We start from the raw sequence: 12,171 nt of genomic DNA, 5'->3' as shown, positions 1-12,171 counted from the left end.
TTTAAAGTTGAAATACAAAAAAAAAATAGTAAGAAAAACGTGCTAGCTAACTGCACTAAAAATAACAAATAAAAAAAACTCATGCATTTATACTTTTAATAATATTTAGGAAGATTTAATTTATTTATGGTAATTTACCACTCATTCATGCAATTAGCTTACTTATAGATAGCAAATTAATACATTAAAAAATAAAAAACTAATACTAAAAGATTAAATTGCCAAAGTTTCAACTGAAATCACTGAAAAAAGTGATGTTATAACAAAATAAAATAACACGAGACACAAATATTAATTAACAGACCTAAAAAACGAAAATATTAAAAAGAGAAATAAAAATCAAAAATGAAAAAGTGCTAACTAACAGCAACAGAAAAACAAAAGAAGGATCTTCAAAACAAATTCTGTTAAAAATCTTTCAATAAACATTTACAACATTAAAACACGTATTACTTTCTTATAAATTTTGAAATTTTTAAATTCAAAACAAAAATAAGTCACAATATCTTGAAATTCGTTTCAGTTCCCGAAATGCAAGATAACTTTTCAAACCCTTAAATGCTCTCCAGATCGAGAGCACCAGGACGAAGCACCTGTTAAGTCGCTTAAGACTATTTAAATGGATGGATATTAATCGAGTAACAAACGCACACAATCTTTTAAACTTAAAAGATTTGATAAATCTAATTATACCGAAAAGGATTCTGACACCTTTCTGAGAATTTAAAATATTGATTGCAAAATAAAATGTATTAAGCTGGTGAAAGATCGAAGAATAAGAATAATATATGTTAGTATATCAGATAAAAGTACTAAATGTTAATAAATCTCAAGTGGACAGTCAATTCGTTAGAGATTTGAAAGTACTGTAGAAATGTTAGGTTTTAAAATCAACTTTCAAAGTATTCAATTGCATGACATTAACAAACGCATAGAGTGGACACAGATTTTGTTTTAAAAATGATTAACTTTCTTAGTCGTGCCGTTTTAAATTAAGCCAACTTTTGAAAACTTATAGGAAACCTTGTAAAAATTGAAAAATATTTCTGAACTGGAAATATGGTAAAGCAACCTCGATTAAAGTAAGATTTGGCATACTGTTGACACTTCGGACAAAAACGGATACAATCTCAAGAGTTTAAGTTTAAAAAGCGCTTTTTCTCGGGTCAAGTATTGCCCATTGAGATGCCCTTAAAAGTACCATTGTTTTTAAATGGCTTCACGTGTTATCCTTGTTCAAAGATTTAATCAAACGAATAAAGTTAAGGAGATCCAATCAGCCTACTTTCATTAACTCTGCCAAACCAGTGAAGAAATCTTTACTGTAAATTGCGATTTATCTTTAGTCCCGAATCCAAAGAAGAAATAGCAACACTCCTGCATATAATGTGTTTCTCCTAACCCTTTACTTACGACCTTATTACGAATTGTAGGTTTGATGATCCTACTTTTCACCATTGTCCTTATCCATGCCACCAGAAGATCTTTGCCTAATTTTCACTATTAAGAGCTTCCCCTAACCTTTTAGAAGAATGTTTTGTTCTAAATATATACGATCTATGATATTTGCGATTTAAAATATGCGATCAAATATTTAACTTTTAGTTGCATCGAAATAAGATTAGTAAATTGTGAATACTCACGTTGAATATGCTTCAGGACATATTTAAAGCAATATAAGTTTTTCCAAGTCCCCATCAATTCAATCATAGCAATACTAAGTATGAGAATCAGCACAAAAGATCTGCAATGATCGCAGTGCTCTATTCCGATAGGGGTGACTATACCATTGATTTTTATTCTAAATATGAGAATTAAACCAATGCTCTGTAATAAACAAAGCTAAATGTATTTGGAACGAGATCTACCAGAGGAAAACAAAACAATATCTGAAATTATCAGAAATATATGAGTATTATTTTTAAATCAGGATTTCTCAATCGCTAAGGACCACCTAATGCTTAACTAATGCATTTTTTTCATTTAACGATATTATTTTTAGGAAGGCATTGGTACCGGTCATTATAAATCACATTGACTATTTTTCCTACCCGCACTTGAATGTTTCGGGTTGAGAAACACTGGTTCAAATGACAGCACACATTTGAAAGCAGTTGTCCATTGGGTATGTGGAGTAAGTCAATTACTTACTTACTGTTACAAACTGGTCTGACTGATAGCATTATGACAAAAGTTAAACATACAGGAACTGTAAATTGATTCAAAAAATACTAACAGACGAGACAGATAATTTCAAAAATATCCATTTAACTGCAATATAGAAAATTTTAAAAACGTAAACGCAATTTCATTAAAAATTTTTAAATAAAAAATAATGCATGCAGTTGCACTTCCCTAAACGCACAGACACGTTTGAATAGTCGAAAACGATATGACAACTTGTTGCCATGATGGGTCACCGGTTTGTGTTAGCAACCAAGAAATCAACTTCATTTTGGATTACGCAGCAAAGGTTTTGTCAATAACAATTTTCTGCAGTGAAAGTTGCAAAACTTAATAAAACTAAACTAAACTAAATCAACAATAACAATTAAAAATATAATAACAATAATTAAAATTAAGTTAAAAACGCTTATAAAGACTCTATTTAATTATTTTTATTAAATAAATTAAAGAAGATGAATGAAGATTTAGGGTCAAAGGGTTCCGACGATGAACCTCTTGTGCCTGATGAGATTGATGAGGAATTTTTTACAAGTTTACTAGAGAAAGTACCAGAGGTCAAATATGCATTTATGTTATATTAAATTACATATTTTATATATAAGTACCACTTTAATTTTACTTTAATTTTTCATTATAATCATATAGGTTACAAAATTCCTGCGCCAAAAAGATGAACAAGAAAAAACTGATAATGTCCAGCGTTTAGTTATTTGCTCCAATCGCTTCAAGTCAGATTATCATCAAGAGCAAATTCGTAGTCAGGAGCTTAAGAATGATATAGCAGCACTAAATGGACGTCTCAGAGAAGCAGCCGAACTGAGCGAATTAGACAAGGACACAATTGCAGAGTTAAGAAAAGTTATTGGTAATTCAAATACACTGTATAAATTACATGATTTAGTATTTATGTTTATTAATTCATATTTGCAAAGAAACTGCTTGGAAGCAAAAGGATGCAGCACAATCACGTGAGCAGGCAGCAAAGGACGAGGTGGTGCTTTTAAGAGAGAAAGTAATTACAATGGAAGAAACCATTGAACAGCTGAATGAAACAAGAAAAACTTACCAGGGGTAATTAAATCAAATAGTTTCATAAATCTAACATATAATTATTTTCTTATACTATATATACATATATATCGGTGGTGCTATATATAGCAAACAGAGTGATAAAACTGAAATCGATGAATTGAATACACAAATCCACGACATGAATAAGCGGTTAAATATCCAGCGGATGTATACAAATGAGGTAGAAGGTATGACACAAACATTGGAGGAAAAGAATAAAGGATTGCTTAAATTATTGGATGTGAGTCTGTTTCAAAAACTTGTCTCTCCACTAACATTTTCTTATATTTATTTTTAGGAATTTTCAACTGATGCTTATAGTAACAAAAAACTTATAGATCAACTGCAAACTGACTTAACTCAAACTAAAAGTGAGGTTCTGAAATATACAGAACTGGTCACCACCACCAAAAACCAAAGTGATCATTTGATCAAAGTAAAAGTACGACAAAATTTACAGATTCTTTCACTGAAAACCAATTTAGAACATTTGAATACACAACATAATGCTACCTGTAATAAATTGGCGAAGATTATAGTTGATCTAGAATATATGACACAGGAACGTGATAAACTCAAAAGAGAATTAGCGCAGCGTGTGAACCTCTTGAAGGTAATTATAAATCGCTTAAAATAAACAATAATAATGCGAATATTACATATCTGGAATATATAAAACTTTAATTCTAGGTACGTGAAGATGAGCTCATCAAGTTAAAGCAGGAAAATGCGCGAATTACAAAATCTCAAGAAAATGCTTCACGGAAATATGCGAATGTAGAGGAAACTAAACGATCGGCTGAAGAAATTTCCAGCCGCTTGAAGTTAGTCTTCGTACTAAATACTTGTTTCACATAAATTTATTTTATTACATCGTTTTTAATTATCAATTTAGAACACAATTAAATACTCAAGAAAAAGAATTGGAAGCTATGCGCCGTGTTGTTCATCAATTCGAAAAAAACAATAATAATCTGACCCAAGAACGTGATCTTCTCAAACGTAATTTGTTACTAAAACAGCAGACACTGGAAGAAACTGAAAATTTGGTACAAGAGACAAAACACGAAATTAAGGCCTTACAGGAGACAATAAATAATATGGATATGAAATATAAAAAACTATCCAAGGACTTTGCGAAAGTAGAAAAGGAAAAATCAAAGAAAAATGATGAAATCCAAACTTTGATTGACAAGATTGACGCACTACAAAGTAAGTTTAAAATTTTAACAATTAAATTATGATTTTTTTATAAATTTTTTCAGAAATAAGTTAAACCAAATTTTAGATTTTATAAAATGTATCTGAAACATATCAAATTTTTTCATTTTCTTTGTTCAATTTCTAAGATTATTAGGAATACAGAATATTTACTGAAAATTTATCAAATCAAAAGAGATCGGGGGTGAAAAAAAACAGGTTTAAATAAGGAATGCTTTTCGTTGAAAAGTACAACACATTTCGTACCACAATAATTATGGGATGCTCTGGTTATAGATATGGGTTCTGCGTTATGCTACAATTTTCGGCAAAAATTACAGACAAAGGAGCAACCCCGCTGCTTCTGACTTGGGACTTTCAATCTAAAACAATTTAAAGATTGTATGCTTATAAGTGAAATTAATTTAAGAAACATTACCGGAATTCTGACAGAGCTGGAGACGAAGCTTACGATGCAAACTGGGGACTTACTCTAACGCAACTGTGTAGGTTGTTTAAAATATGTACTAGGAGTTCGTAAATCTGTATAATGTAGGTTTAAAATTACAATTTATAGCATCAGTTAGATTTGGAGAAATTCTCTGAATTATTGAAGGTTCTAGGTCGCGATGTACAATTGCTTAATATAATAATTATAGTCTAATTCCTATTTTAATTTGCAACGAACAAACTAGTGTTTAGTACAAACTGATAAGGTGATTGTGTTACTAGTTCTTCATGTAGTTATGACATGATGTTATTACAAACTGTTTTGTATTCGCTTTAGCCCGATGACAACTCCTTTGGTCTTTCGAGTCTAAGTTTTTGTTGCATTGGTGTCAGATCTTGTGCATTGGTGTCTTCGAACTTGTAAGGCTTTACCTTGAGCTTATTTTGAAATATGCATCGGATGCTTTGTGGGGATATATTCAGTTCTTAGGCCATTTGATTACCTATACGACATAGATTTCATTCAAGTCAAGCCTTCACTTACCGAACCATTTCAGGTAATGTTGTTATTTTTTCGTCCACGACTATAGCGTTTGGCGGCACTGCCTGTACTATTATAACGATTTATGGTACCATACATAAACATTTTATTCCCTTTGAGATGAGCTCACTAACAATAGCTGGTTCTAATTTCCAATCAAATATAATCACACCATTACATTTAAATTCCATTTGAAATAACATTTTGTTCTATAAAACTTAGACGCCAATGCTTGTGGTAGCTTATGAACATTATAAAAAGCTATCATTCGTATGTATCTGTCGTATGTATTGGTAGGTAATATTAGTTTGACAGATATATGAAATAATGGAATATACCTTCTCGTATGTCTTACTATTAAAAAATTTTTTAAACATATATATTTCCATTATTGTTATCGTTTAGATGAAATTCGCCTAAAAGAAAATTGTGAAATAGAATTAAAACGCACAGTGGCGGATATTGAAGTCAAATGTTCTAAATTTCAAGCCCAGCAAGATGCACTCGTAAATGAAAAACAAGTCATTCAACGTACGTTAAGCTCGGCTGAAGACGATAAAACAAAAATGAAGGAACAACTCACTAATTTGCAGAACAACGTCGAGACTTTAAAATCAAAGGTAAGTTATAGGGATGCAGAAATTAGCAAACTACAACTACAAATCGATAGAATGGAAAAGGAGCGACGTTACCTAAAAACCAATATAAGACATTTCCAATTAGGACATCAACATACCAAATCTGAATTGATTAAGAGAAAGAAAGAAAACGATCGTTACTCCAAATCCGCACAGGTCAGCGTTTACAATTTTATAAAATTATTAAATTATTTGTTATTCTAATAACTTATTAATATAAAATGTTTATAATATTATTCTATAAACTTTTTATTGACAGGAGGACAATATCAAAATAGCTCGTCAAAAGAAATACTTTGACAATCTTATGGATGAGAAAAATTCCATAAACTCTGCACTAACTAAGCGTAATGAGGAATACACACAATTAAAAGACAAATTAGATAATTTGCAAAGTGTTTACGATCAAACTGAAAAGCAATTCTCACAGTGCCAAAGCGATATGCGAATAATGCGTTTAGAAATCAAGAATTTACGAACAGAACGCAATGTACTGCGAAAGGATCGTGAGAGCGCTGTGGATTGCAGGCATGAGCTCCTCCAAGTACATCGTGCACTCAACCAAGAACGCATCAAAGCACGTGCATTGCAGGATGAAATGCTGACACCAATGAATATACATCGTTGGCGAAATTTGGGCGGCACAGATCCAGAGAGATTGGACCTGATTAAACGACAGCAAACATTACAAAAGTATTTATAACATATCTTATTTAAAATTTATAATATATAATAAAATAATTATTTTTGTTTTCTTAAAGGCAAATTCTTAATCAAAATATTGCTTCTGTGGAAAAAGAACGTGCACTGCAGGAATCTCAACAGTTATATGGCGCTCTAAAGGAATTTATGCTCAAATTACCCAGTTACAAAATCAAGGATGAATTAAATGAGCTAAAGGTTTGCAATATATTTTAGTATTATTTATATAATAAGATTTTTATATATATTTTTAAAAGGCTACACTTAATCAAAAAGTAAATATAATCAAAGCATTAAAGACAGAACTAGACATTAAAAATGTAGAAGACAAAGGTCATAACAACAAATTGGAAGAGCTTCAATGTCATTTAAATAGCACTAAGATACAATTGAATGAAGAGAAGAAGAAGAAACAGAAACTACTGGAAGAGCGTCAATTACTAGTGCAAATGCAAGCACAGTGCTTTTCTGCTCCACCAAATACACACCGGGTTTTGGGTGGCGGATTTAAGATTGTTGGAGGAGGATATTAAAGTGAAATAATTATTTAATTAATTTTTGGTTGTAAATCACACTTCAACAAAATAAATTCAATTATTTTTACAATAATAACAAATACTACTTATACTACAAAGTATTTCAAAATCAGCAATTTAAATTTATTAATTAATCAAATCAATTGGACCACAATATTAAACCTAAATTGTCACCTAAAAATTATTTGTTAAACATTTTAGATTAATTAACATTTATGAGACAATTTCTGTTTAATAGAAACTAACTTTAATAATTTAACTTAAACCAAATCTAATCTAGCACATAACATTCCATTTGGATCAAATATAATGGCTTGAAAATTACAAAATATCCCAATTTTAAGCCATCATTTTTGATCCATACGGAAATCATTATTAAGACTATTATAGTGTTCTTGGAGTTCCTTCTTGATCGTTTTTAGCAATGTTAATTACACCCGGTACCAGACATGATCGATCATCACTGGATTCAAAAATGGCTTCCACATAGTTTTCAGTGGATATTTCTTGAGGTTCTATATGTTCTCCACGCACACGTTCTTTTTCTGTCATTTTCGCCACTTGTGACCTGAGTTCATCAATTATGCTTTGACGTGTTTTTAATTCAACTTCACAAACGCTTAATTCACTTTGACATACTTTCCACATTAATGTCCGTCTCTCCAAAACCCGCTAGAAATTGCATAATTGTAAATATATAAAGTATAATAATTTAACCAGTAACTTACTTTACAATCCAACAGTTTCCTTTTCACATCGCTTGCTGGTAATTTTTCCACAGATCTTTTCAAAGCATCAAACATATTTTTCGTTTCATATAGTTCTTTTTCTATATTACCTCTTTCGACATGTTGCTTAAGATTACGCCTAAAATTTTTATTTAAAGTTATTTATTTTTCTTAATTATTCTACTTACTTTTGTAAAACTTGAACTTTCTGCATCAAATCAAATTTTTCGGGATCTTCACCTCTAAGTATGCGCCAACGGTGTACTGCAGTTGGCACCTTCGTATCTTCCATTAAAGCACGCACTTTTACACGTTCTTGATTAAGTAGTCGATTGAGGCGTATTATTTCTTCTCTCATATCGGCTGTACTATTTAAAGCCCTTTTATGACATTCACGCTCGGTTTGTAGTTTGGTTATTTCTGTTTTTAGCAGACGTATGTCTTCTACACGCTGATTGTATTGTGATTGTCCTGTAAACAAAAAATTAAAAAAAAAAAATTTTATTAATAATTTGTAAAACCTAATGATAAGTAAGTTCACTGTCTTCAAATTAACTGCTATTACATATTTACTACTTATATAAATTTCATACAAATTTATAATATATTTCAATATATGGAACATGTTAAATTAACACAGAATATTATACTCTATATCTCTATATCACATACTCTATATTATAGTAATTCTCACATTACATACATACATTGTACTACATCCACATGGATCTGTTAATGAAACTACAACTCTACGCTGCATGATGTTGTTCATCTGTTGAATTGGCCTATAACAGTGATAGTCATGCCTTTTATAAGCACATATCTCCGTGTTTTGGGCACATTGGAGCAGAAAAAAAAGACTGGTTGCATTAAGGTCGTTCCGCTTGTGGTATTATTGTGTTACACTAATAAAGAGAATAACAATTGGTCCATTTTAAAACAGATAGAGAATATTACCATTGATAGTAACCGACCATTATTAGCTTAACATAGATATCTTCTATGTTATACAAGTATTACATCAAATTCCATAAGAAGATTATTGAACAAAGAACCTGAGTAACTAAAGTATATATTATGAAAATGATGTCCATAAATGAATAAATAAAATTTGAATACACAGGCAAAGAATTGGAAATGCAAAAGTCAGCTTACATTCTTAAATGCACCTCAAGGTGGCGAGTTATTAATTGGATTGCTTAGGATTTGGCTATACTTAATATACTATTCAAATTATAGTAAGTTGAATCTAAATTTTTAAATATATATCATATATATATTCTATATATATATTATATATAGAATATATATTATATATATATATATATATTATATTTGATATAATTACCTTGATCTAAAGCTAATTGTAGTACATCCAACTTTTCCTTGAGTAAAATAATTTCGTCATTTCTGCGTACCATTTGCAAACCGACTAAATTTTTTTCCTTTCTAGTTTCCTCCAAGTTTTGCTTGATTCTCATAAATTTCTTCTCATCATCGGTTATAGTTTTCATATATTGCTCATTTTTATACTTCATTTCTTTTAGATCTTGCCGCACACTTGCCAATAAATTCTCCTTATTCTTCAATTCGGATTGTAAGTCCTTCTTATCATTATTCAAACGTTCAATACGCATATTCAGTGAATTAATCTTATTCTGATTTTGTGCTATTTCATTTGTTAATTGCGATATTTGATGAGTATTTTTCTAAATTAACGAAACCAATATGTTAAATTTGTAAAATTTGTAAAATTTGTAAAATTTTATTAGATCCTAAGTCTTATGAAAAACTTACCGCTTGTAATATTCTAAAATTATCTCTTTCCTGAGTGCATGTTTCCAAGTTCCTTTGCAGTATCATTTTTTCGGAATGTACTGATTCCAATTGTTTCTTCACATTAATTAATGCGAAATTTTTCTGCTGCAATTTTTCCGTTAAATCAGTAACTTGATTGGTCTTCAGTTGCACTTGCTCTGAGAAATGAATTTGTTCAAATGTTCAGTAATTTGCACATAATTTACTTAAAGCATATTATGTATACTCACCTTGGAGATATTCTATGCGCTCTTGTAGTGATTCCATTTCTTGTGAAATTTCATCACGTTCTCTTTCTGCTTTCAAAACATTTATTTTAGCCTCATCTAATTTCACATTGAATTTATTTATATCCAATCGCAATGCATCCATCGTATTGCTCTGCACCATTATCTGATGTCTTAGATCAGCCATAATATTATTCGTTTTTATTATGTCACTGCGCAAGACATCACGTTCTCGAAGTATATTATCCTTTACTTGACGTAACTCTTCGTATGTGTGTCCCGATGTAATTATACTTTTTTCTAGAGCGTTTATTTGATTTCTAAAAAAAGTATTAATCACTTAATTAGGATGACAACAACAATAATTATCAATTATGCGTTATGCATTATAGCCTCACAATTTAAAAGTCAAATGTAGATTATTTCACCTTGCGTAATTGTAAAAGAGATTAACAAAATGTGTGGTTATTGTAGCACTAGGAGGACTATATAGCAGGAAACATGAAAGAAATTACAGAATGAATACACGAATTAAGATAAGGCTAAGATAAATTAGCCTGGATCGAGACGCAGAAGCCTTGCCACTTCAATAGGTCGGACTCAGAGATCACTGTGGCACAATTTGATGTTTGCATTGAAACATTAGAACAGATGGGCGAAATAATGGTAATATGTATATTAACAATTAACGTATTTCTTCGCAACAAGTAACTTTCTATCGCATCGCAGCGGAGACTGGTTGAAAACTTTGTTGCTATATAACCGAGGTCTTGAAGACGACACTGCAGTCATATGAACAGCTATTAATACACGTTTGTAGTCGACCTCAGTAATGTTGACCCAATTGGAATTATCATCGATAAATTCATAATATGTTGAAAGAGATCGACGGTTGCTTCTTGAAGGAAGGAATGTCGCCATTGGGATGTACATCTGTGTACCATGCAAGAATATATTGCTTAGAAAGTATTCCATTATGCTACTATACAAGAACGAGACTGCATTTTGACAAGAATAAAATATAGAAAGATGTGTTGTCGTACTTAAATTGAATTAAATTGACGGCTCAATCTATTTTAAATTTATTTAATATTTACTTTTTAATAATTTTAGCATTATAATTTAATAAATGACATTAGATAATGGTTCTGTTTGTTTACTTTAAGCATAATTTGTTAGTACACGATGATATTTGGTATACCTACTTTAAGCGTACAATTTCTTCATTTAGACCATGATTTATTTTGTTCATTTTGTAAACTTTTGATGACATGGAGCCATAATCTTGCATGGATTTTTTGAATTTTATAGTTAATTGTTGAATTACATTTGCTTTACTCTGTAAAAAAATGTTTCAATTTATTGTTTAAAATAAATTAATACAAATCTTCTCTTAACCGTGTCTTCCAAGCGTTGATTTCGTATAACTTCCTCATTGTATTTCTGTTCTTTACGTAACTCCTTGATATCGTCCTCACTTTTCAGAACTTGTTTACTTAGAAGAGAATTATCATTTCGCATTTTATCAACTGCCAGTTTCAGATGATCAAAGTCGTAAGTTTTTTTACTCAATTTGTTGCTGGTTTCATAAAGCTATTTAATATATATATAATTAAAAAAAATCATGCAATAATATTTTCATTTCTTTACAACTATGTATTTTTAACTTACATCTCTATTAACCACTTCAAGCTTTAATTCTGACCTTTGGGTAAGTTCCTTTTGATCATCTAAATTGTTTTTCAAATTTCTAACCTTAATATCCAAACTTGATTTTTCACTCAACATAACTCGTACTCGTACATTTAGTTTATTTATGGAATCCTCGTTATTTTTGACAATGTATTCCAAAGATTCACTATAATATCTTTGCAATTGTAAACGCTTCTCAAGATCCAAAACTTCACCGTTGAGACGATCACGTTCACGCAATATAATATTTTTATATTTTCCCAAACTTCCAAATCTATTATAATAGATCAATAATATATTAGAATGGATTACATTAGAATTATTTCGGGTATAATTGTTGAAATACTTACTCAGCATTATCATCTTGTTCCTGTTCTTCCT

General features: G+C 30.4%; 2 protein-coding genes across 2 annotated transcripts in view; one reads left to right on the top strand and one right to left on the bottom strand.

Annotated features, from left to right (window-relative positions):
• Nucleotides 1-2,639: 2,639 nt before the first annotated feature.
• Nucleotides 2,640-7,322, top strand: LOC119676788 (cilia- and flagella-associated protein 58-like). Its single transcript, XM_038088047.1, has 11 exons — nucleotides 2,640-2,741; nucleotides 2,833-3,052; nucleotides 3,120-3,258; nucleotides 3,346-3,499; nucleotides 3,557-3,871; nucleotides 3,949-4,082; nucleotides 4,154-4,470; nucleotides 5,855-6,243; nucleotides 6,347-6,780; nucleotides 6,849-6,987; nucleotides 7,047-7,322. The coding sequence occupies exons 1-11, from the start codon at nucleotides 2,640-2,642 to the stop codon at nucleotides 7,320-7,322; spliced, it is 2,619 nt and encodes an 872-aa protein (XP_037943975.1).
• A 256-nt stretch (nucleotides 7,323-7,578) lies between these two features.
• The window catches only part of LOC119676786 (cilia- and flagella-associated protein 58-like), a 42,696-nt gene continuing 38,103 nt past the window's right edge, over nucleotides 7,579-12,171 (bottom strand). Inside the window, exons 3-12 of the mRNA XM_038088046.1 lie at nucleotides 12,141-12,169; nucleotides 11,770-12,064; nucleotides 11,497-11,691; nucleotides 11,304-11,437; nucleotides 10,102-10,418; nucleotides 9,851-10,029; nucleotides 9,402-9,762; nucleotides 8,242-8,524; nucleotides 8,054-8,192; nucleotides 7,579-7,997 (exon numbers count right to left, since the gene is read on the bottom strand). Coding sequence (XP_037943974.1) covers nucleotides 7,710-7,997; nucleotides 8,054-8,192; nucleotides 8,242-8,524; nucleotides 9,402-9,762; nucleotides 9,851-10,029; nucleotides 10,102-10,418; nucleotides 11,304-11,437; nucleotides 11,497-11,691; nucleotides 11,770-12,064; nucleotides 12,141-12,169 — 2,220 coding nt within the window. The 3' untranslated portion in view covers nucleotides 7,579-7,709. The remainder of the gene's footprint in view (nucleotides 7,998-8,053; nucleotides 8,193-8,241; nucleotides 8,525-9,401; nucleotides 9,763-9,850; nucleotides 10,030-10,101; nucleotides 10,419-11,303; nucleotides 11,438-11,496; nucleotides 11,692-11,769; nucleotides 12,065-12,140; nucleotides 12,170-12,171) is intronic.

Source organism: Teleopsis dalmanni, chromosome 2 (genome assembly GCF_002237135.1).
Source record: "Teleopsis dalmanni isolate 2A chromosome 2, ASM223713v2, whole genome shotgun sequence".
Lineage (NCBI taxonomy): Eukaryota > Metazoa > Arthropoda > Insecta > Diptera > Diopsidae > Teleopsis > Teleopsis dalmanni.
The sequence above is the reverse complement of the archived record's forward strand: the minus strand, read 5'-3'. Positions and strand labels throughout refer to the sequence as shown.